Source organism: Alligator mississippiensis, chromosome 12 (assembly GCF_030867095.1).
Source record: "Alligator mississippiensis isolate rAllMis1 chromosome 12, rAllMis1, whole genome shotgun sequence".
Classification (NCBI taxonomy): Eukaryota; Metazoa; Chordata; order Crocodylia; family Alligatoridae; genus Alligator; species Alligator mississippiensis.
In genome coordinates this window covers 39,690,349-39,715,715 of record NC_081835.1, presented here as the reverse complement: position 1 = coordinate 39,715,715, position 25,367 = coordinate 39,690,349, and the positions used below count along the sequence as shown (strand labels likewise).

Genomic DNA, 25,367 nt, shown 5'->3' with positions numbered 1-25,367 from the left:
ATGGGCAGGGGGACAGGTGGGAGTGCTGATGCCCCAACTAAGAACGCCGGCTAGGGAGTGGGGGCGCCTGGAGAAGTGCTGCTAGCACTTCTGGGCACACTGCTGGTGCTTCCGGGTTGGCACAATCAGCCGTGGGGGGACCCTCCTCAGTCGGTGCGATTGGCTGCATGTGACCCCCCCCCCATGGTTGCTGACTGGCCGCTGGAGGGGCAAGTGCCCCTCCCCCCCCTCAGGAGGCACCAGTCACCCATGCCTCTGGCATCTCTAACCCAATAAATAGTGGATGCCAGAGACTGTATTCAATAGGGCAGTGGTTGTCAACCAGGGGTAGGTGTGCCCCTAGGGCAAGGGTGGGCAAAATACGGCCCGCAGGCTGGATGTGGCCCACCAGGACATTCTGTCTGGCCTGTGGGGCCCCTAAAAAATTTTGAAAATTAATATTAATCTGCCCCTGGCTGCCTGTCTTGTGGCCCTTAATGGCTTGCCAAAACACAGTAAGCGGCCCGAAATAATTGCCTGCCCCTGCCCTAGAGGTACTTAAAAGGATCGTAAGAGGTATGTAGAACTCCATGTACATGCATGCAGCCACAGCACAGCATGCCGGCAGCCAGGAGTGCAGCCCGGCCACATGGAGAGCAGCCAAATTCAGCTGGTAAATTTGTTGTGGAGGGAGGGTGTGGGGCAGGGGCTGCCCAGCCACAGTGGGTGTGGGACTGAGCACCATGGGGGGGAGGAAGGTTGGGGGGCGGCAGCTCCTGCTGCTATGCACACCCTGGGAGGTCATGGGGGGGACGTGTGCCCCTGGACCTGTGTGTGGGGTGCGGTAGGCTGGGGCTGCACTGGGCTGTTCCCGATGGAGGCTGAGCAGGGCCGGACTGCATTCAGGACAGGTGGCAGCACTAGGAGGGGGGCTTGGGGAGACCCCAAGGCAAACTTTGGGGTGGCTGTAGCCCCCCTCGCAGCTGCCCTGCCCCACTCCCTCCTCATGGGGCCTCAATGTGCCCCCCCCCCTTAAAAACAAGAAAAAAATATAAAGGGGTACATGAGGTGAAGCTTTGGGATAGAAAGGGTACACTTCTTTAAAAAAGGTTGAAAACCCTTGGCATAAGCTAATCAAATGCCCTTTTTAGTCAGATGTTCAGTCACATCATATCATGTTAAGGTCTCATCTTTTGTTGAGATGTTCCCAGGAATTCATCCATTTGCTCTGACTAGCTTTAAATCAACTTAATTTTGTTGAAGTGAAAGCTTTTTTAAAATTTTATTTATTTTATTGAACAAGAACATAATTGCATGCATTTTTCTAACTAGGAGGCAACTCACACATACCAAGTCTTCCAGATATTATGTCCATTTTATGCATAACTCCATCCCGATCTCCTATGCCTCCACCTTGAGCACCATACAGCCCAACAGCATGCACTTCATCTACGAAGGTGATTGCACCATGTTCATGAGCCACATCACACAGTTCTTCCAAAGGACAGACTGCGCCTAAAACAACAAAGCCCACCTCAAAAAAACCTTAGAATCGCAAGCCCATCTGTGGCACCAAGTTTAAAACTGCGGCTTTCAGATTTGCTTCCCTGGGAGTTGGAAGCAGGGCTCCTCCACCAGTGAGGCTGAGAGGAGTGGGGGACAGGGCTGGGGTCGGGCCAGGAGAGCTGTGCTACACCTGGGGGAGGGGGGCAGACCAGGTAGTGGCGAGGGGGCCAAGCTGGGCTCGGAGAGCTGTGCCCTACCTGGTGGGGGGAGGGGGCAGTTGGGCCAGGCCAGGAGTGCCGCACTGCGCCTTTGTAGGCGGCAGCGCTCTGTGGGCCTTGGGGGCTACAGCCCCCCAAAATTCATCTTAGCACCCCCACAACCACCCTTCCTCATGATGCCATGGCCTGCAGCAGCTCCCTGCAGGTCAGTGACACAAGTGTGTAGTCAGGGTGGGGAACAGGGAGAAGAGGCGGGCATGTGCCCCCCAGCCTGGATGGGGTTCACCCAGCCTCCCCTACCAGCTCTAGCAGGGGGAGGGGCACTCCCTCCCCCCACAACAAACTTGCCAGCCAGACCCGGCTGCGCTCCACACCAGCGCGCTGCGCTGAGGATGAGGATGCGCATGCACACGGAGTTCTACCTTCCCTACTACCCTTTTAAGTACCCCTAGGGGGTATGTGTACCCCCAGTTGACAACCACTGCCCTGGACAAAGTGCCATGCCCCATGCTACAGATGAAGGCAAACTGACATCTTTCTCTAGGCCAAGGTGACCTGAAAGAAACATTTCCTCCTAATCTCAAATTCGGTGACTTCGTGTTTTCAGCCTCCCACTTCAGAGGTTGGTCTGTTGCGAGCTACTTCCCCGACATCACCTGCCTTCTGACAGTCGGCCTGCTCTGCCGCTCCTGGCCGCACCACCACCCGCGTCTTCCTCCCCAAGGCGCCTCATGACGCATGCGCCCAAGGGGAGGTGGCGGACTAGCGCGCATGCGCGCCAGCTGGAGCTGAGAAGCAGTTCGGTGTCTGTGTGGCTCTGCGGGTCGTGTGAGGACCGTGGCCTGGGGCTGCCGCTGTGCTGGACGGGTCGGGGTAAGGAGCCTGCGAGCTGCTTTGCTTTTCTCGCTGAGCGCGGGGCGGTCGTTCCCTGCGCCCGTCCCCGTCCCTTGGCTGAGGGGCGATGGAGCTGCGGGAGGGGCCCGGGGCAAGCCCCTGGGGCGGGCGGGGGGGGCGGGCAGTGGGGAGTCGGCGCGGGAGCAGGATGTGGCCGCCCGGCCGGTGTCCAGCCGTGGCCCGTGCTCAGGCAGCGCTGTGCCCCGGGGGCAGGCGCAGAACGAGTGCATGCAATGAGGGGGTCTTGGTCGTAGCTGCCGGGCATCCTGGTATTGTCTTCCTCCCCTTGGTCTGGTGCCAACGCAGCCTGACGTAGGGAGACGTCTGTTAAACCGTCAAGGCCAGGCCTCTTGCCCAATACTGGATTGTTTCCTGGTCATGTTTCCCAACCTCTTTTTGGTTGCAAAAGAACGGCAGAAACGTAATAGGAGAACTTCAACTGGTGAAGCCATTCTGGACCTTTGTTCCTAGGATCACAAGGAAGTAGAGGTGGGAGGTGTTACTGCTGCAGCCTTCTTCCAGCTCTTAGCATTTTACAGTCGTGTTTTGCTTTGATTTCCTCTCTCTTCCCCAACCCCTTTGTACTGACTAAAAACCTGCAAGAAAGTCAGTCCACACACCCAGTGTTCACTTTGGCATTTTACAGCTAAGTTGCAGTGGACAGAAGCCTTCTTTTGCAGTCGTCCTGACTTTTACTCGTGAAATTTGACTCAGTCCAGCAATTCCGTGAGTACGCTGTTTGAAACTGCTTCTTGCCACTTTTCTTGGGAAGGACAAGTCACATTGGATGTTTGTGTCCTTGAGACTTCTGCTTCAGTTGTTTCATTACTAAAGGGCTTAAAAGGCTAAAAGTTGTAGTTGTTTCTGCAATGTGATTTGTTCTCAAAGTTCTCACTCCTTCCTTGATCAAGAAACTCTGTGAAACATGAAAATCTCTTTTTGAATTCCTTTAAATGTTAACAAAACACTTTAAAATGCAGTCTCTTTGTTTGTGCTGTGATTTGTTTGTTTTGGAAGCTTACTGATAAATTGCATGTTTTCATAATGGTACATGAACAAGCAGGATGAACTAGCGCTCCTGCTTGCACTAAACACCTATGACTTAGTGGGGCTAACAGAGACCTGGTGGGATTCATCCCATGACTGGGCGGTACATATTGAGGGCTATAGATTGTACAGAAAGGACAGGTCGGGGAAGAAAGGGGGGGGGAGTTGCACTTTATGTCAGTGAGCAATACACATCAACCCTCATCAAGACAGAATCCGAGGTTGAGGAAGTAGAAGGATTGTGGGTTAGGCTACATGGGGGGCAAGGAGAAAGGGATTTGGTGGTAGGGGTCTGTTGCAGACCCCCACACCAAGGGGAAGAAATAGATGCGGGGCTCCTGAGGCAACTCTCGGAGACCATAAAAGCTAAAGAGGCGGTAGTCATGGGGGACCTAAACTACCCGGACATCTGCTGGGAGACGCAGACAGCAAGGTCCCATCGCTCACGCAGGTTTCTAACTTGTGTACAGGACCTCCACCTGACACAGGAGGTGCATGGTCCCACTAGGGGGAATGCCATACTGGATCTGGTATTGGCAACGGGAGATGACATGATAGGGGACCTCCAGATCGGTAGCTATCTGGGAGACAGTGATCACCTTATAATAGAATTCAACATAAGACGGCGAGTGGGTAAGGTAACTAGTAGGGTGAAAGTGCTAGACTTTAGGAAAGCTGATCTCAATGCACTCAGGCGATTAGTCAAGGACGCACTGCAGAGTAGGAGTTTTGATGGGATGGGTGCCCAAGAAGGGTGGCTGTGCCTAAAGGAAACGATCCTTCGGGCACAAAGCAAGACGATCCCCGAGCGAGGCAAAAGAGGGAAAGGGGCCAGGAGGCTTCCATGGCTGACCAGAGAAATCCAGGGCAGCCTAAGGGCCAAAAGGGGAGCACATAAAAAGTGGAAACAGGGTGAGATCACTAAAGATGAATATACCTCCTCTGCTCGTGCTTGTAGGGAGGCAGTTAGGCGGGCCAAAGCTGCCATGGAGCTGAGGATGGCAACCCAAGTAAAGGACAACAAGAAATTGTTTTTTAGATATATTGGGAGTAAAAGGAAGGCCCAGGGAGGAATAGGACCGCTGCTAAATGGGCAGAAACAATTGGTGACAGATAGGGGGGACAAGGCTGAACTCCTCAACGAGTTCTTTGCCTCAGTGTTCCTAAGTGAGGGGCACGACAAGTCTCTCACTGGGGTTGTAGAGAGGCAGCAGCAAGGCACCAGACTTCCATACGTAGATCCTGAGGTGGTGCAGAGTCACTTGGAAGAACTGGATGCCTTTAAGTCGGCAGGCCCAGATGGGCTCCATCCGAGGGTGCTGAAGGCACTGGCCGACATCATTGCAGAGCCACTGGCGGGAATATTCGAATGCTCGTGGCGCACGGGCCAAGTCCCAGAGGACTGGAAAAGGGCTAACGTGGTCCCCATTTTCAAAAAGGGGAGGAAGGAGGACCCGGGCAACTATAGGCCGGTCAGTCTCACCTCCATCCTTGGTAAAGTATTTGAAAAAATTATCAAGGCTCACATTTGTGAGAGCCCGGCAGGGCAAATTATGCTGAGGGGAAACCAGCATGGGTTTGTGGCGGGCAGATCGTGCCTGACCAACCTAGTCTCTTTCTATGACCAGGTTACGAAACGCCTGGACACAGGAGGAGGGGTGGATGTCGTATACTTAGACTTCAGGAAGGCCTTCGATATGGTATCCCACCCCATGCTGGTGAACAAGTTAAGAGGCTGTGATGTGGATGACTGCACAGTCCGGTGGGTGGCGAATTGGCTAGAGGGTCGCACCCAAAGAGTCGTGGTAGATGGGTCGGTCTCGACCTGGAAGGGTGTGGGCAGTGGGGTCCCACAGGGCTCAGTCCTTGGACCGATACTCTTTAATGTCTTCATCAGCGACTTGGACATGGGAGTGAAATGTACTCTGTCCAAGTTTGCAGATGACACAAAGCTATGGGGAGAAGTGGACACGCCGGAGGGCAGGGAACAGCTGCAGGCAGACCTGGATAGGTTGGACAAGTGGGCAGAAAACAACAGGATGCAGTTCAACAAGGAGAAATGCAAAGTGCTACACCTAGGGAGGAAAAATGTCCAGCACACCTACAGCCTAGGGAATGACCTGCTGGGTGGCACAGAGGTGGAAAGGGATCTTGGAGTCCTAGTGGACTCCAAGATGAACATGAGCCGGCAGTGTGACAAAGCCATCAGAAAAGCCAATCGCACTTTATCGTGCATCAGCAGATGCATGACAAATAGGTCCAGGGAGGTGATACTTCCCCTCTATAGGGCGTTGGTCAGACCGCAGTTGGAGTACTGCGTGCAATTCTGGGCGCCACACTTCAAGAAGGATGCGGATAACCTGGAGAGGGTACAGCAGAGGGCAACTCGTATGGTCAAGGGCCTGCAGACCAAGCCCTACGAGGAGAGACTAGAGAAACTGGACCTTTTCAGCCTCCGCAAGAGAAGGTTGAGAGGCGACCTTGTAGCTGCCTATAAGTTCATCACGGGGGCACAGAAGGGAATTGGTGAGGATTTATTCACCAAGGCGCCCCCGGGGGTTACAAGAAACAATGGCCACAAGCTAGTAGAGAGCAGATTTAGACTGGACATAAGGAAGAACTTCTTCACAGTTCGAGTGGCCAAGGTCTGAAACGGGCTCCCAAGGGAGGTGGTGCTCTCCCCTACCCTGGGGGTCTTCAAGAGGAGGTTAGACGAGTATCTAGCTGGGGTCATCTAGACCCAGCACTCTTTCCTGCTTATGCAGGGGGTCGGACTTGATGATCTATTGAGGTCCCTTCCGACCCTAACATCTATGAATCTATGAATCTATGATTTAGTTAATATGGCTGTTTAGTATGACAAGTACAGATAATACTGTACTTGTTTGTGTTGCCTGTACTATCCTGTAACTCAATTTTGCTGTATTTAACATTGAAGAAATCTGGAATGCAGTTTTATATGGAAAACAAATATTTAGCTCCTACACTGAATGCTTACCCCTTCCACATCTTGCTACAGGATTTTAAAAAAGAAAAACCCTTAAAATGGAAACTGTTGTTCGCCGCTGCCCATTTCTGTCAAGGGTATCACAGGCCTTTTTACAGAAAGCTGGAAAGTCACTGCTGTTTTATGCTCAAAACTGCCCTAAAATGATGGAGGTTGAGGCCAAGTCTGCTTCCCGTACTGTGAGTACTTCAGATGCTTGCTGTCGAGAAGTGGAGGAAATGATCCCAGCTAGAGAGAGTAAGTGTGTATAGAGTTGGGGGGGGGGGGGTAGGTTTTCCCTGTTGTTGTAGTAGTGGGGCATTGGCTTTGTTTCCCCTGCTTGTGTTCTTGTGGTTCTGGGTATTAACTTAAGTTTGAATTGGAAGTGGCAATTATAAGTATTCCTTGAGGCTGCTTGCAAGACAGGGGTCTGGACGGAAAGGGCAAGACTTCATATGTACAAGGTGGAGGGAGACAAAGGTGCCTGCCCTGGATCTGCAGCATGAGAGGTTGCTTGGTTTCCAAAACTGCCTTATTCCAACTGGTTTTGTGAGAAAGGAAAGATGGACAGGGGAAGGCTTTCCCCCTTCCCCTGTGTATTTTTGTTTACAGATAATTAACTTGTGTACTATCAAAACCAGAAATCATATGTTTTTGTTCAAAACTTTCCTGTTTCCCTACCCATGCCCTTCTACAGAGCACCAATCCATCATTGTTTAAAAAATAATTTAGTATTTTATATTGAAACAAGTTACATCCAGTATTACTAAGGCTTAATGCACTTTTTTTTTATAGTGTAAGAGACAGTGGTTTACAAACAGTTTTCATTTGGATCATAGAATTGGAGAAGTAGGACTGGAAGAAACCTTGATGTCATCTAGTCCAGCCCCATGCCTGTAGTAGGATCATCCCTGTCTAGACGATCCTATATAAATCCATTCTTTAATGTCTTGGCAAAACTGCAGAGTCGTCTCTAATACAGAACCCAAAATAAGTTCCAAATGTGCCACAGGCAAAGTGGGGGACCACAGCAGCCACCATCTTCCTGCTGCAAAGGTCATTAAAAATATGTTCAAGATATCCCAGAAAGAGGCCCATACCCTTTGCTACAAAGGAAGATAAAACTCCCCGCAGTGCATACCAGTCTGACCATGAGGTAAAATTCCTTCCTTGACCCTCAAATACAGCAGTTGGTCTGACCCAAAGAGGAAAGGGCTAGACCCTCTAGCTAGGAACCTCTGAGTGTAAGTCCCAGCAGGAGCATTGATGCACCCCAGTCAAAATTCCCAGCCTTGGCTACAGCCAACACCCAATGTTCTGAGGCTTAAAAAAACCAACAAACAAACTTGGCACATGTAGCAGCGGTGTGGGGGAGAGTGGAAATTCCCTCCTGGCCCCATGTGGCAACCAGCAAAGCTGAGAAGCATGGGGAACTATGCATAAAAATATTAATAAATTCTGTGTTGTTTAGCAATAGTAAGATCTTGCTTTTTTGTTCTTTAAACAATCTTCTCCCCTTCTTTCTTCTCTTCCATCTGTTTCCCCGCCATCTTAAAGAGGCCAGAAATGCCACGGGTACGGCTCAGCAAAATACTAGTGGATCCCAGCTGCCCATTGGCCATCCACCTACTGTTAAGAGCCAGAATTCTGCCACCAAATGTCCTTTCCTGGTAGCTCAGATGAATCATGAGACTAGTAATGCCTTCTGCAAAGCCAGTCTAGAACTCCAGGAAGATGTGCAGGAAATTCAGGCAGAAAGAAAAGGTATGTTTTAAAATACAATGTATATAAAGCCATTATCAATATACAAGATTGTAATTTATTTTTAAATAGCCTGCTTTATTTCTGATTTGTCTTGTCAGCAAGCTAATTTAACTTAATTATTACCCTTAAAAGTAGATGAGAAAACAGTACAGGTCAGTAGCAGGATTCTATTGCAAAATGTAGAAGTGCATTGTTCACATGTTATCTAACTTACAGTATTAGAGTTCGCGATTAGTCTTTTGATATCTGTAGAAACTGCAACTGTGTTGTGCAACATTTTTTTTGCTGTGGGAAATGTCTTAGAAGCAGAACAAATGTTGGTCAAGTTACAGTATTCTTGAGCAACTTTTCTTTTGGTAAAAGCATTGGTCATTTAGTATAATCTTTACTTGCATCATACATGCATGCACCTTTCCCACCAAACTTAGCCCTCCAAAATTGGGGTGCAGGTCTTAAACAGGAAGCTGACTTTTTGCACTGAAGCTGAAACATGAATGACAGCTGTGATGTTTGCCCTGCTCTTGCTGCTGTCCCCAGAGGAAAGGGGCAAAGGTTACTGTTCGGGGTCAGAGCTGCAGTGTTACATACCTTACTTTTCACAGCTGCTGCTGAATTGACATTGTAGGATTTGCCGGCGCTGTAGAGGATTTTACCTCTATGGTTTTAGACTGTTTGCCTTCTCAAAACAAGGTGCATGTATTATTTAGAGCAGGCAGTTATTTCAACTGGAAGGCCGCTTAATGAGTTTTGGTAAGCTGTCGAGGGCCGCATGGGTAGCCCCACCCTTTGACAGTTGCCCTGCCCCATGGTTGCCATATTGGGACCAGAAATCCTGTTCCCTAACCCCTGACCTTTGCCACCAGAAGTCCCTCACCTTGCCTCCTGGAAATACTCCTTTTGGGAGGGTAGCGTTGCCAGAATCGGAGAAAAAACAAATCGTATACTAAAAGTCAAACACCTACTATAACATTTTAATTTTATTTGTCATTAAAGTTTTTTTGTCATGATGTGTGTTTGCTTACTGTATATAGAGGGGATTGCATAATACAGGGGTGGGCAATTACTTTGTGCGGAGGGCCACTTACTGAGTTTTGGCAAGCCATTGAGGGCCACATGACAGGCAGCCAGGGCAGATAAATATTAATTTTCTAAATTTTTTAGGGGCCCTGCGAGCCAGATAAAATTGCCTGGTGGGCCACATCTGGCCCGCAGGCTGCATTTTGCTCATCCCTGGCATAATAACTCTAAAATCTTACACTTGTATATTGTGGGTGGGGGTGTATGGTGTGGTGTGGAGGGGGTTGTGAGGGTGTAGGGGCTGTGGGGGGCATGGGGTATGTTGGGGGGGTTATGAGGGAGGGTGTGGGTGTGTGAGGCTTGTGGGGTGTCAGGGCACCCCCTCACACTCCTCCACATGGTGTGCAGCCCCCACTGGCAGCAGAAGCAGGCAGGGACGGTCATGCCCAGCACAAGCACTAGCACCCAGCAGCACACAGCTCTGGCCAGCTCTGCAGTTGAGGGCAAGGAGTGCAACCTACCTGGCCTGCCTCTATCATGGGGGCTCCGCGCACTGCACCTGCAGCTCCTGTGCTCATGCGGCACTGGGTGAAACCCTGTGCTGGAGCTGGCTGCCTTCCCCACCCCCTGCTGTACAGGTAGAGTTCCCTTCACTCCTGGAGAAGCCCCAGGACCTGTGGGGAAGGCAGCCAGCTCCAGTGCAGGGCTTCACCTGGTGCTGTGCGACTGTGGTAGCTGCACCCACACCACACAGAGCCCTTGTGATAAAGGCAGGCCAGGCAGGCTGCACTCCTCGCACCCCCCCCCCCGAAGCTGCTTCTGGTGGGGCTGGGCTCTTCTGCCCATGTGGTTGGGAGTGAGGCACAATAGAGTATGTTGGGGGATGTGTGTATACGTGGTGCCTCGCTCTCACCCTCACAGGCAGAAGGGCTGGGCAGGGTACAGTTTGTTGGTGGGTGCCCATGGGCCAGATGAAAGTGCCTGGTGGGCTGTATTTTGCCCACCCCGGATGTTGAGGTATATGTGGTATCTGAGGAAAATAGTGATTTTGTTTGTTTGTTTTAAACCAGTTGAATTTGTAAGCGTGAGGTGGGAAAATGAAAAGCAAAAAAGTAAAGCAATTGTAACAAGAATGGGGATGTATGCATGGGTGTACTCAAATGCATGCAGCGGTTATGTAATCTGATGAGGGCCTCATCAATTTGTCTTCTGGTAACCTACATCAACTGGACAGAGATTTTTCAAGTAACAGAAAAATGCTTGTTTTTTGGTCAAAACAAAGTCCCCTCACCGTATTTGGCACTCTAGCTACTTATATGGCTACTTATATACCACTATGTCAAATGAACTCCTTAACTTCTCTTGATCAAGATTTGTCTTGAGGAAAGGGTGTATTGCACCAGCTACTATGCTTTGGGTTTTTTTTCTTTTTGTCTCCTGATTTAACAGAAAAATTAAGATAATGGATTCAAATGCAGATATGTCAATTTAGGAAAAATTGAAAGCTGCCAAATGTTGAGGGTTTATTTGGATTTAAAAAAACAAACAAGTAATACAGGTTTCCTGTTTGGCTTTCCTTAGAGGTCCAACACCTGACCCTGTTGCACAATCATCTGTAACAAGAGTTGCAGTACTAAAGCTGGTTATTATGGCAGGTGCAACAAATCTCTTTTTCTGAATTATTCTGTTTAATCAATTCGCTGACTTTTCCAGACTTGAGAAATTGAATTGAAAATGCAGGGAATCTTGTTTGTGTGTAAGAGTTTTTTGGGGGCGGGATTCTTTTTCTTTTGTCTTATATAAATAAGAACTTAGGTTGACCAATTTGGCATCTAGAAACAACCAGTTCCCTTACCAGAACTGCATTTTTAAACTAAACCCAAAATGAACTTTTATATAGCACACTTTGGTTTTAGTTAGTAAAACTAAATTTTGAAATTCTATATCTGCACAGTAATTGGAAAAAATAGAATTCAATTAGAAAAATAATATGTAGAAAATGAATCATTATGTTTGTTAGGGAGGGGAAAAAACCGAAATACTAGTCCAAACAAATTATACCTGAAGCTCTATCATGGCTCAAATATGCATGCAAGGTAGCTTACTGGTTAGCAAAAAGTGTTATTCATTGGTTAATGCAGCTTTTTTAAAAACAATCTCTTATCTTGGGGATAAATGTAAAGTAATAAGATAATCTAATTGGATTTATAACTTCCATTCAACTGGAATACAAAAATGCCTCGTGTTCAGATAGCGTTTAAATTCGTTTGGTTTCTTTTCAATTTGTCAAAGGTGTTGACTTTGCCAAAACATTAGTTAATTCCACTGAAATAAACAGGAAGACTGATGGAGAAGAGCAAAATCACTTTATGAAGAAATTCCAGGATATTATGCTTAAGCAAAGACCAGAGAGAGTATCTCATCTGCTGCAGGATAACTTGCCAAAATGTAAGGATTATTCTTGTTGCTTTACTAGCAAAATAAGTGTGAAGCAGCTTTCAATTCTGCAAATCCGTATCTGCTCCATCCAGACGTTAATGCTCAACATCTACCTACTCTTGTGTATTTAATAGCTTCTCTCTTATTTTAGCTGTATCTACCTTCCAGTATGATCAGTTCTTTGAAAGAAAAATTGATGAGAAAAAAAAGGATCACACATATCGAGTATTCAAAACAGTGAACCGAAAGGCACAGGTCTTTCCCATGGCAGATGACTACTCGGATTCCCTCAAAAAAGAGGTGTCTGTTTGGTGCAGCAATGATTATCTGGGGATGAGTCGCCACCGTCGAGTGTGTGGAGCAGTTATGTAAGCAGTTGTATTACTTAGTTTTAAATTTTAATAATTGCAAGGTATACAGTGACCTACAAGTATACATGCAAGCTTCTTTAGAATTAACACTTAAATATTTGCCATAGCTGGCCATATTTGCTTCAGGGATATAAACTTGGCCTGCTGAGCAATCATGGTTTTAAATATTAAGTAATTGTAATAAATATCTGTCACCCCCCGCATTGTATTTTGTCATTTAGGAGCTTCCAAAAAACTAGACAGAACATATGACAAGATTTGAATACTTCTCAATATTTAGTACAAATAGTTCAAGGTAATGATTGATTCTTTTAAGACTTTTTTTTAGAGGCAGAGCTAGAGAACTGACACTAGTCTTTATGGGTAGGTGTGCATCAATAAAGATTTGTTTGGCTGATACCAATGGCCGATTTATTAGCCAGCCATATTAGCTAGTACCGATCCAATCGCTGATATGCAGCCTGGCAGCATGGAGAACAGCGTCGGGCAGGTAAGTCTATGGGGGAGGGAAGAGGCATGGGAGGGCCAATAGAAGAATGGTGAGGGAGGGAGTGGGGCTTGGGCAGGGGCAGGCATTGCCCAGTCAGGGTGGGGTGGGGCATAGGACAGAGCTGAGGGCAGCTCGTCCAGGGGGCGTGGAGAGCTGCCCTGGATTTGTGCACAGGGCAAAGGGCTGTGCCAGCATCTTCCCAGTGGGGGGGCCTGGGCAAGGGCTACGCTCAGGGTGAGGCGGGCAGCAGTGGTGCTGAGCGGGGGTTGCAGGGAATTTTGGGGTGGGGTGGCTGTAGCCTACTCCATAGCCCTCCCTTTCCAGTGCTGCCACCCAGCCCCCCCACTGGAAAGAGGCCAGCACAGCCCCAAGCCCACAGCAGGCAGCCTGCCCTCGTCCTGTGCACAAATCCAGGAGGCACATGCTTCCCCCAGGGGTGCACACAGTGGCTGCCCACAGCTTCGTCCCATGCCCCACCCTGCCCCAGCTGGGCAGTGCCTGCCCCTGTCCCACTCTGTATCTCACCATGTAGGCCTCAAATGCCCCACCACAGACTTACCTGCCGGACCCTGCTCTCCAAGCTGTCGGACTACATTCCTGGCCATGTGTATGCTGCAGGTGCGCACATGCATGCAGCATTTATGGGTGACCTTATTGACTACTCCAGCCAAAAGAAGCCGATTGCCAGTAGTGTCAATTTTCCTTTTATCAGTGCTGATATTATATGGATTAATATACTGATGCACCCCTAGTTGAGAGAAGTTGCATCAGTTCATTATTTAGTTAATTTCAAAAACCTTTTTCAGATGGTGAACAAACAAATACTTCTTGCACATATCAAGTGTTTTATTTATGAAGTTTGTAAGGAAAATTTTGTTATTGTATGGCTTTTCCCCATATTGTTCATATGCTGCTCAATCCCAGTATATTTAAAATGGGATTAATGTTGCTTTTTTTTTTTTTTTAACGCATCTGATTAGGGATACACTGAAACAACATGGTGCTGGAGCTGGAGGCACTAGGAATATTTCTGGAACGAGTAAATTCCATGTTGACTTGGAACAAGAATTAGCTGATCTCCATGGAAAAGATGCAGCATTATTGTTCTCATCTTGCTTTGTTGCTAATGATTCTACCCTTTTCACCTTAGCTAAAATGTTGCCAGGTGAGATCTGACATGATCTACATTACATTACTGGGCAATATAGTCCGGCAAGCTCTGATACTTGATCCTCTTGCAGGATGTTTTAGCAGCCAAAAAAATTGTGGTGTGGACCAGTTTTGGTGACTTTCATATTGCAGTACTCTGCAGGCATGCAAAAAAAGCATTGGAAAGAAGAGTTTATTAATTTCTGTTTGGGTTACATTGTCTAGGATTGAGACAAGTGGTGAGGAAAGGCATTCCACATGTGAGGTTATGGTAGCTCATGAACAGATTCATACAGTGTGATTTCAATATGATTTCACTCACCCAATGACCACACACACACACACATGCATATATGTGTGTGTGTGTGTGTGTGTGTGTATGTGTGTGTATATATATATATATATATATATATATATATATATATATTTTTTTTTTTTTAAGAATGGAAATATTAATTGCTCATTAATAAAAATAAATTGCCTCTTTCATTCATATATGGTTATGCCCTCAGGCTGTGAGATATACTCAGATGCAGGAAACCATGCCTCCATGATTCAAGGAATTCGAAACAGCAGAGTACCGAAACATATATTTTACCATAATGATGTCAATAATCTTAAAGAACTATTGAAAAAATCAGATCCAGCTATTCCTAAAATAGTTGCTTTTGAAACTGTTCACTCAATGGATGGTAAGATTTTTATTTTTTTAAGAACAATATTACTAAACATGTATGTCATAAAACACTGAAGTGGTACTGACCTTCATTGAACTGTGCTATAGGAGACCTGGGTGTTCCTGTCGAACACCAGCCCAAGAATTTCTGTGTTTTAACATTTTAGTAAGTCTTGAAATCTGTGTACAATCAAAAGCAAGGACTTGCGATTCTAAGGAGTTTTTTTTGCGGGGGGGGGTTTGTTGTTATCTTAGGTGCAGTCTGTCCTTTGGAAGAACTGTGCGATGTGGCTCATGAACATGGTGCAATCACCTTCGTAGATGAAGTGCATGCTGTTGGGCTGTATGGTGCTCGAGGTGGAGGCATAGGAGATCGGGATGGAGTTATGCATAAAATGGACATAATATCTGGAACACTTGGTATGTGTGTGTTGCCTCCTACTTAGAAGAATGCATGCAATTATGTTCTTGTTCAAAAAAAAAAAAAAGCTTTCACTTCAACAAAATTAAGTTGATTCAAAGCTAGTCAGAGCAAATGGATCAATTCCCGGGAACATCTCAACAAAAGATGAGACCTTAACATGATATGATGTGACTGAACATCTGACTAAAAAGGGCACTTGATTAGCTTATGCCAAGGGTTTTCAACCTTTTTTAACAAGTGTACTACTCCTTCTGTCCCAGAGTTTCACCTCATGTACCCCTTTATATTTTTTTCGTGTTTTTAAGGGGGGCAGTGCAGATTGAGGCCCCTTGAGGAGGGAGTGGAGCAGCAGCAGTTGGCCATCCTGTGGTGCAAGGGTGGTCAGTGGCACTGGCAGCTTGTTTGGGACACACAGTAGATTGAGGAAGTAGCAGGGAGCAGAAAGCAGAGGGGTGAGGGAGCACAGTAGAAGCAGCAGAAACAGAGCAGCAGATTAAGGAAGCAGCACATGGGGCAGGTGAAGGGGGCTGGCCAGAGCAGGTGTGGAGTGATGCCAGAAGCCCAGCCCCTTCCTGGGGCAGAGGCCAGGCAGAGCCTGCCTGGGCAGCACAAGGGGCCCCCAGTGTTGCACAGCACAGGCAGAGCCAAGCCCAGGACTCCAGCCCAAGCCAAGCCCCACTTCACCCCATGCAGCTGCCCTGGTGCTGCCTGCCTGGCCTGGCCCAGATAGACACTCACGTGTGGCAGCAGCTCCAGCTCAGGTGGCTGCAGGCGCTGCTCTCAGGGCTCAGAAGCCGCAGACCCCACCTCTTCCTTTCCCAGCCACTCCCCAGGAGGCACCGCAGCTGCTTGCGAGGTGGAGAATGCCAAGAGCTGTGGAGCATCCCCACTCGCCAAGTGAGGTCTCTGCAGCAGCCCTGACACAGGGCGTGGTAGGCTGGGGCCAGGGTGGCATCAGGCTGCTCCTGGCAGGGGCTGGGCCGGCCTGGGCTCTGGGCAGGAAGTGGTGGTGCTGGGAGGGGGGACTACAGGAGGGGCTGCAGCCAGTCCAAAATTTGCTGTAGCCCCCCATAAGCCTCTCTCAGTGCCACTGCCCGCCCCAAGTGCAGTCTGGTCCAGCCCAGCACCCACTAGGAACAGCCGGGTTCAGGGCCCAGCGCCCACTGGGAACAGCCTGGTGCAGCCCACCCCACCCCATGCACAGATCCAGGGGCATGCGCCTCCCAGGGTGCACGTAGCAGTGGGAGCCGCCATTCCCCCTGCATGTCTCAGTCCCACGCTCACCCCAGCTGGGTAGCCCCTGCCCCAGCTCTAGCCCCACTCCTTCCCCCCACAATGTGGCTGGGCTGCACTCCTGGTTGCTGGTGTGCTGCACTGCGGCTGCATTCATGCACACAGAGTTCTACCTACCCCCTACGACCCTTTTAAGTACCCCTAGGGGTATGCGTACCCCTGGTTGACAGCCACTGACTTATGCTAATAAGCTAGCAAAATGGCATTAGTGTGCTACCATCAACAGTAAATTCTTATGAGAATAATACAGTATTCTGCTTAATAACTTCCCCTATGTAAGAGAGAATTATATCAAGGAGAAGGAAATTCTGCAATGAGATTGCCGTTACAAGATCTCTGATAAATATCTTATGTTTCTATACCGCTGGCTTCATTTTCACATCCCTATCACCCATGTTTTTAGCTCCCCTTCCTCCTGCCCTTGTCCAAGAAACCTTATAGTGAAGACTAACAATATTTTTTTGTCAGATCTCAGACTTTTACAAAATAGAACTCAGAATCAACAGATAGTACAGTAGGCAGTTTGGTTTCATTTTGTGGTTTGTTTTGGTGCCTAAATACTTTTTAATACCCTAACATGCTAATTGCACATTGCATATAACCATTCAAACACATGAAGTGCAACTGGAACATAGAAGCAAAACTGCATGTTTCTAATTGCCAAGTAAGTGTTGTGGGGAGACAGCTGGGAGAGTGGAGGACAGATGGATCTGAAGGTTCAGACTTATTACTGAGCCGAAAGTAATTTTCTAAAACTTACTAGTTCTGTTCCCTTTTCAAAAATTTTTTTGCATTTGGTAGTAAAAGGATAAGTTGCTCCCTTGCCACACTTCTACATATGCAAATTAATACAGGGTCAATGTACTCTACAGCACATTTCTCTAGAGTAAACTGACCCGGGTAGGTGTCTACACATTCAGGGTCTTGGGAGCAGATTTGCTGCTCATGGCAGCAATCTTCTCCTGCCCCTGCTGGTCCTGCACCAGCTCCCTGCAGCAGCCGTGGGGAGCTGACAGGGATCGTGAGGCCAGGAGATAGCTGTCTCCTGGTGGGGGCTGAGATATAGCTCCCTGCCCCCAGAGGGCTGCCTGCTGCCAGGGTAGGCTCCACCACCAGAGCCCAGATGGGTAAATGTCCCCCCGCCCCAGCAGCAGGGAGCTCTTGGCCCTGGCTCCCTGATTTGGGGGCAGGGGACTTGGAAAGAGCTGCAGAGGAAGGGCAGGTCTCAGCCCCCTACCATGATCCTTTTGTGGGACAGCTAGCAGAGTTTCCCTGCCCAGTCACGGGCTTGCTGCTACCTCTTTCCAAGCCACTCGCTTGATCTGGCCACAGGGCTGGGACCTGCCTCTGACAAGGGACCATTCCCAGCCCCCACTCCACTATTGCTGGGTGGGGGCTGGAAAGCCTGTTCCATAGTCACAGAGCTGAGCAGGGAACAGGCTACAAAGTCCCCACCAACAGGGAACTCCTAGCCCTCACTTCTCGATTGGGAGCAGGGACTGAGAGTTCCTCTTCTTCCAGCCTGAGCTTCCGGCACCAGCCCTGCAACTGTGGAGCTCAGGCTAGGAGATGAGGATCTCCTGGCACCAGCCCTGCGACCACAGAGTTGGGGCTGGGAGCTCCCTGCTGCTGGGGGCAGGAAGCAATCTCCTGTTGCCCATCTGACCAGGAGCACATTTGCTCCCAGTCAGGGTTCTACACCTGCGCTACTGCAGTTACTAATCACAAGTAAATTTGCTACTTGCATTTGCAGACAGCAAATGTATTTGCGATTAGAGCCAATTACTGCACAGTAAGCATCTGTACATGGAGATGCAGATGCTTACTGCACAGTAATTGGCTCTACTATGCAGTAAAGTATCTTGTGTAAATGTGCCCTGAGCGGTGTCATCTCACTTCCCCCTCCACCCCTTCCATATGCATTAGTATGGTGCTATCTGAGTGGCGGCCCATGGTTAAATTGTGGCCTGTAGGGCTGCTAAAGCCACCGTGTTGATGTGGCTCCAGATTCCAGGAGGTGAATGCCATCACCACAATTCACCATACCACCAAGTTTGGGGGATTTCAGTTACTGTCAGTGCTGGGGGAAAGCAGGGTGGGACTCCTGGGTTCTGGAGCTGTGCCAACAACCTGTTGCCTTGCCACTTGGTGGTGGGTTCTCCAGCCTATCAGAAGCCCCACTGTCTAGATCTCGGCCACATGAGGGCCGCTTCTGCTTTAATAGTTAGCTTTTTCACAAAAAGCTGTAGGCAAGGCCAGCTCTTTCAGGGTGCCATAGCATTAACGTTGCATTGTTCTACAAACTGATTTCTGGATGAACTAACATAACATCGAACTTGTTGTGTACTACATTCATAGTGTCATAGGGCAGTGGTTCTCACCCTTTTTTTGTACTGGGACCCATTTGCTAAAATCAATGGCTTGTCCTGACCCATGTACCCCTGGCCCTGGTGGTGCTTGCTGTCCTCCTTTCACTCCCAATCTGCAGTCCCTTGTTCCCCCAGCCCTGCCAGAGGGGGCCCACAGCTGCCTTTGTCTTGTTCAGGCCAGAGCGTGAGCAGCAAGTGTGAGCCCCTGTGTCTATGGGCACAGACCCATGTTGCCGGGCCATGCACACAGCTTCCCCTGCGAAGGATCACCCCCTCCTTCCCCTGCCCTGCTGCAGCCCTACGCCCGGCCACTGTCCAAGCACCGGCAGGCAGGCACACAGGCGCATGCACTGTATGCTGGCTATGTGTGTCTGTGTATGCAGATGTGCATGCGCCTGCTGCCTCCAGTTATCCCAAGCAGCCATTTGCAAGCTGGAATGCTGCCAGCCTGCAAGGGGAAAAGTGTGCTTTCACAAGTTTTTCTGAAGACCTGCTCACAACCCTTTCAAATATTCTTGCAACCCACTGGTTGAGAAACTGTCATAGGGCACCAAATCACAATCTTTTCGTACCTTGTATGAAGTACCTTATCAAGTGTGGTGTCTTTTTGTTTTCCCCCCCTTATTCTCCCCAGGCAAAGCATTTGGTTGTGTAGGAGGGTATGTTGCCAGTACAAGATCCTTGATAGATACCATACGTTCCTATGCTGCTGGCTTCATTTTCACAACATCGCTGCCACCCATGCTTTTAGCTGGTGCACTAGCATCTGTCAGAACTCTAAAGAGTGAAGAGGGGCAAGTTCTTCGACGCCAGCACCAACGCAATGTTAAGCTTATGAGACAGATGCTGATGGATGCTGGACTTCCTGTAATACACTGTCCTAGTCACATCATTCCAATCAGGGTAACTACTTTAAAGATTAAAATATTTCCTTTGTACTTACTCCAAATAGTTCTTGCTTTGTGTATAGCTGCAAAAACTTGCATGCATGTTATCTGACAAGTAGAAGCCTATTCTAATAGTCACAAATAGTAAGCCACACTTGGCCTACTGTTAGCTTAAAATGATGAAGACTGTAGTTGAATGTTTGGGTGTGTTGGTCATTGACATGAGGGAAGATGGGAGTGTACTAACATCAATGTGTGAAACATTTCACAGCAAGAAGGGGTACATGGAAAACTGTCTGGCATTTACCTTGTTAATGCGCTATACAAGTTTTATTCCTATTTTTATTTTATACTGAACCTTCTGTGGAACTAGAACCTTTTCTGCCCAGTAAAGGGTTTGAAATGTTGAAGCTGAGAAGGTGAATATACTTTATAAGAATGCTTCCCAAACTTCTGATACCTCGGGCACACTTTTTCCATATTAAAATTAGAGGTGCACCGATACATCGGCCCATATTGTGTGGAGACCAATAAAAGGAAAATTGATATTACCAGCAGTTGGCTTTTTTGGGCTGATGTGGCTGATGGATGGATGTGTCCCCCAGGATCTGCGTGAGGCGGGCTGCAGCTGTGGGCTGGGGCCAGGGGCTGCACTGCACTGTGCTCAGGACAGGCTGCGGTGGCACTGGGAGGGGTGCTACGGTGAAATTTGGGGGTGGCTGCAGCCCCCCGTAGCCACCCACCCCAGGCACAGTGCTGTAGCCTGCCTGGTCTGCCCAGTGCAGATTTGGGGGTACCCCCCACCGGTACCCTCCCCAACAAGCAGCACACATCAGCTGCCCCCCCTTCCCTGCACCCTCTTCCCTCCCTGCGCCCCCTGGATGAGCTGTGGCTCCTTCCCGCACCTGCCCTACCCCAGCTGGGCAGCACCTACCCTAGCCCTACTCCCTCCCTCACCGTGGGGGGCATTGATCTTCCCCCCCACTTCCCTTCCCTCCCCCCTTTCCTTTCACCACAGCAGACTTACCAGCTGCACACAACTGTATCGGAAATCAGATCGGTATCAGCCGATATGCCTCCTTAAAAATTGGCTATTGGTACCAGCCCCCAAGATCTCTATTGGTGCACCCCTATTTATTTGTTTGTTTGTTTTTGTATCACCCTTTGGGAATCACTGCTCTAGAAAGGATGTTAGATGAAAGTCCTTTGACCCTCCTACTTAATAGTGTCCTCCCATAACACAGTGGTGTAGGAAGGGGGAACAAGTTAGTTCATGTTTTGGTTCTGGGTTTAAGCTGGCTCAGCTTCTGAAGAAAGCTGCAACTACTCAAATTTGTAAACTTGCTTATACTGTATATTTTATTAATAAAGCATGCATGCTTCCAGTCACCACCTTTGCACTGACTTTTTTGTGTGTGTATTTGTGTAATTTTAGGTTGCAGATGCTGCTAAAAATACTGAAATATGTGACACGTTAATGAGCCAGCACAGCATCTATGTCCAAGCAATAAACTATCCCACAGTTCCTCGTGGAGAAGAGCTTCTGCGGATTGCCCCTACCCCTCATCACACACCTCAAATGATGAGCTATTTCCTTGGTGAGTGAACAGATCCTAAGAGTTGGCATTAAAGGTGGGGAAGGAGACAAACCACCTACAGTGGTAGAAGAACAGGTTAGGACTTACTTAGAGAAGTTAGATGCTTTCAACTTAGCAGGTCCAGGAAGGTCTCAGTGAAGGAATTCACTGAGGTAACTTCAGAGCCATTAGATATCCTCTTTGAGAACTTACAGAGGTTGGGTGAGGTTCTGGATGATTGTAGAAAGGCAAAGATAGTGCCCTCTTTTTAAAAAAGGGGAGGAGGAGCAGCATGCAGAGAACTACAGACCAGTCTACCTGAACTCAGCTCCTGGAAAGATCATGGAGCATGTCCCCAAGGAATCCATTGTGAAGCATCTAGAGAAGAACAAGTGATCAGGAACAGCCAGCATAGATTCCCTAAGAGCAAGTCATGCCTGCCCAATCTGATTTCCTTCTATGATAAGGTGACAGCTTCTGTGGGTGGGGGAGAGTAGAGTATATGGCAGCTGAGTTCTAGAAGGACTTTTTGCACAACCTTCTTACTAACAAGTTGAGGAAATATTAACTAGATGAAAGTATTATAAAGTGATTACATAATTGGTTGGATCATATTACTTTAGCAGTAAGTCATTAGTTGCTCAGTCAGAGGAGGTATTCGGTGGGGTTCCCAGGTATCTGTCCTGGGTCTGGTATTGTTCCGTGTCTTTGTTAATGTTTTGAATGATGGGATTGAGTGCCTGCTTAACAAATTTGGGTGATAACACCAAATTGGGTGAACTGGCGGGCAAGGCAAAGATCCAGAATGCCCTTAAATAAACTGGGAAAACGGTTTGCAGTCAGTGAGATGAGATTCAATGAGGACAAAATCCTGCTCTTGTGATGAAGTAGCTGCATCTACAAATACTAGAGGTGCACCAATATAAAGAACATTTTCTGTATCGGAAATCAGCCCGATGGGGCCAATAATTTTTCCGATAAACGTCCATGTGTGCATGCAGCTGCAGCACAGCACGTAGGCAGTGAGGAGCAGAGCCAGCAGCGTGCAGTGCTGTGTGCAGCTGGTAAGTCTGGTGTGGGGAAAGGGAAGGGGTGCTGGGGGGGATCAAGGCCCCTGTTGTGAGGGAGGGTGTGGGGTTGGGGCCAGGGCAGGCATGGGATGGAGGCACGGTTTGTCCAGTGCTCATGTGGTGGCTCCAGGATGGCATATGGAGGTGGGGGCAACATGTGCCCCTGGATCTGCATGGGGCAGGCTGGGGCCAGGCTCTTCCTGGCTGGGCAGATCTGGGGGCACCCCTTCCCCAATGCCCTCCTTGGTGAGCGGTGGGAGCTGCCGGATGAGCCGTGCCTCTGTTTTGCGCTCACCCTGGCCCCAGCCCAGAGCTGCAGCCTGCCCTGCGCCACACAGGTCGGGGTCACACACCCTCCTTCCCCACCCCCGGCTAGTGAGCCCCAGCCCCATTCCCTCCCTCCCTCCCTCCCTCCCTCCCTCCCTCCCTCCCTCCCTCCCTCACTGCTGTGGCCTTGATTTCCACCCCCCCCCCTTCCACCCCACCAGACTTACCAGCTGGATGCAGTTCTTCAAGCTGAGGGACCTGGGACTCTTCAGCCTGAAAAAGAGAAGCCTGAGAGGGGACTTGGTAGCAGCTTACCACTACATCAGGGACATGCATCAAGGGCTCGGTGAACAACTGTTCACCAGGGCACCCTTGGGGAAAACTAAGAGTAATGGTCACAAACTCTTTGAAGGCTATTTCAGGCTCAACATTAGGAAAAACTTCTTCACAGCTTGGGTGTCCAGACTATGAAATAAGCTCCCTCCAGAGGTGGTTCAGTTGCCTACCTTGGAAATCTTCAAGAGGAGACTAGACACTCACTTTGCTGGGGTCACCTGACCCCAGTTGTCTTTCCTGCTTGGTGCAGGGAGCTGGACCCAGTGATCTTCCGAAGTCCCTTCCAGCCCTACAATCCATGAATCTATAAGGGAAGTGATTTTTCTGCTCTATTTAGCACTGGTGAGGTTTCATCTAGTGTATTATGTTCAGTTTTGGGGTCCACCCTTCATGAAGGATTTGGACAGATTAGAGAGGGTAAAGTGGAGAGCAACAGAAATTATTAGAAGCCTGGGAAGCATGAGTTGGGAGGAAAGGCTAGAAGAGTTAAAGTTACTTAATCTGGAGAAAAGAAAAGATTGAGGGGGTGGCCTTCAATAAGAGAGGAGGATTGTTTTTTTTTTCTCTGTGGTCATAAGGGACAGAACTAAGAACAAAGGCCTCAAGCTGCAACAGAGGAAACTTAGGTTGGAGATTAGGAGAAACTTTCTAACTATGAGGGTGGTCAAGTATTGAAGCAGGCTACCTAGAGAAGTTGTGAACTCTCCACCCCTGGAAATTTTCACAAGTAAGTTGGACACTTGGCTAGGATGGTGTAGTCAGGGATGATTTAGTCGGGGTTTATTCTAGACCCCTGCCTTGAGCAGGGGTCAAGACTAGATGCCTTTTTAAGGTTCTTTCCGGCCATACTTTCCTATGATCCTAAGAACACTTCACTCAAATGCCTTTTGAGAGCAGACTCTCAGTCTATAAAGTGCACCCCTACTCAGTCTTCTACAAAAAAAAGTACCAAACAGTCTGTGATCTTGCCTTGAAAAAGTAGTGGCAGTCATTTTTAAGGTTCAAGCTGAAAGAAAACAATTTATTTCTGTGTAATACTAGTCTAGTCCTCTATCACATTCTAAAGTTTCTTTTTGAAAAGTATAGCTTTCTTATGACAATGTGTAAGCATTCTTATGTTGAACTAATTTTTAAGTCCCACATCTCCACGAAAAGCAGGACCCTGCTTCAACAGTTTCTGATGATCAGATGAAAAGCAGAACCTTCTAGTTGATAAAAACTTATCTTCCCTCTCCCTATTAAGTACCTATGTGTGAGAGTAGTATCTGGGATTCCTTACTTTTTCTTCCCCTCTCAGCCACAAAGTCAGTTTAGAGCTGTGAAAATCTGACTACCCTTTTTAATACGGGTTAAGAAGTAGCAACTAGCACCCCTAACTGCTTTTTCTTTTCCTTGGGCATTCAGAAAATGTAATTGGTCCATTTTTTTAATGAACTATGTACTCTTAATCTTACTCAAGCTGAATATAAGTAGAAACCAACTTCCCCTGACACCTTACCCTACTTTAGTGTAAGAATAAATTCTGCTAAATATCTCTTTTTGCCACCCCTCACTTCTGTAAACATCACAATTACTTTATTTGCATGCTGCATGCACGTTTCTCCCTCCAGAACTAGGATGCATGGCTTAAGTGAGGAAGCTTCTGTTCTTTGCTGGAATTAGAAGCAAGGAGACTTTGCTATAACAGCTGCCAAAATGGCTGTCATTGTTTTTGGGACCAGCAGGCACAAAGCACAGTGTTAACCTCTCATAACTGCTGCCAATTTAGGGAAGAGGTAGAATGTTTTTTCACATTCTGCCTTCCCCGAAACAAGGTGCTTGTCTTATCTCAGGGGTGGGGGTGGTATGCAAGACAGTATGGAGATTACTTGCCTGAAGGTTGGAAAGTGTTTAGATTACTGAATGTTTAGTAAAGCCCTAAGTGAGTATTCTTGAATATATTCTTCCTCTCAACAGAAAAACTGCTGGCTACGTGGAAAGACGTTGGTCTGGAATTGAAGCCACACTCTTCAGCTGAATGCAACTTCTGTAGGAGGCCTCTACATTTTGAACTAATGAGTGAAAGGGAAAGATCATACTTCAGTGGCATGAGCAAGCTATTATCTGTTAGTGCTTGAAAACTATCTAACTTAATCTCATCTATGTGTAATCATCTAATATCCAGACATCGCTGTAGCATTTCTAAATTGCATGTTAAGTTAAAATGTTTTATCTAATACTCAAGGCACCAAACTCCAAAAATAAATTTCAGGATGATATTTTCTGGTTGTTCTTTCTACTGCTTCTAGTCTTTACCCCTTACGAACAAGATTGTAAAGATTGCAGTATGGAAAAATAGTAGGTGGAACAGTTTGCAATGCCTCAAAGCCTTTTGAGGCACCATGTATTGCACATGGATCTGTTAGCTGCACTGCTTATTTGCAGCGTGGTGGCAAAATTGTATACCAGGAAATCTAAAAAAAACCTGCAGGAAAGCAGTACAGCACATGCAGAGTGCACTGCCCGAAACAAGCCTGGCTGGCCAGATCCGTGCTGGCTGGATCGCCACCGCTGCAGCCTTTACCAGGACCCCAGGTAAGACTACTGGGGCCAGCCCAGGTGCTGGCCC

At 48.1% G+C, this 25,367-nt stretch overlaps 1 protein-coding gene and 1 long non-coding RNA gene across 4 annotated transcripts; one reads left to right on the top strand and one right to left on the bottom strand.

Annotated features, from left to right (window-relative positions):
* Positions 1 to 1,247: 1,247 nt before the first annotated feature.
* LOC132244557 (uncharacterized) lies at positions 1,248 to 2,325 on the bottom strand. Its single transcript, XR_009456125.1, has 2 exons — positions 2,236 to 2,325; positions 1,248 to 1,494 (listed from the first exon to the last, which is right to left on the bottom strand). It is a non-coding gene; the product is annotated as an uncharacterized LOC132244557 (long non-coding RNA).
* Positions 2,326 to 2,485: 160 nt separating this feature from the next.
* On the top strand, positions 2,486 to 25,017 carry ALAS1 (5'-aminolevulinate synthase 1). Of its 3 annotated transcripts, none has more exons than XM_006264226.4 (12): positions 2,486 to 2,576; positions 3,244 to 3,323; positions 6,664 to 6,888; positions 8,188 to 8,394; positions 11,704 to 11,859; positions 12,002 to 12,218; positions 13,692 to 13,876; positions 14,373 to 14,552; positions 14,792 to 14,956; positions 19,257 to 19,525; positions 20,945 to 21,107; positions 24,716 to 25,017. In XM_006264226.4, exons 3-12 carry the CDS (start codon positions 6,690 to 6,692, stop codon positions 24,874 to 24,876), a joined length of 1,902 nt encoding a protein of 633 aa, XP_006264288.1. In that variant the 5' UTR covers positions 2,486 to 2,576; positions 3,244 to 3,323; positions 6,664 to 6,689; the 3' UTR covers positions 24,877 to 25,017. The 3 variants fall into 3 exon arrangements, with proteins under 3 accessions (XP_006264288.1, XP_059572101.1, XP_059572100.1); XM_059716117.1 differs by lacking the exon at positions 2,486 to 2,576 and adding an exon at positions 2,879 to 3,086; XM_059716118.1 differs by lacking the exon at positions 6,664 to 6,888.
* The last annotated feature ends 350 nt before the right edge of the window (positions 25,018 to 25,367 follow it).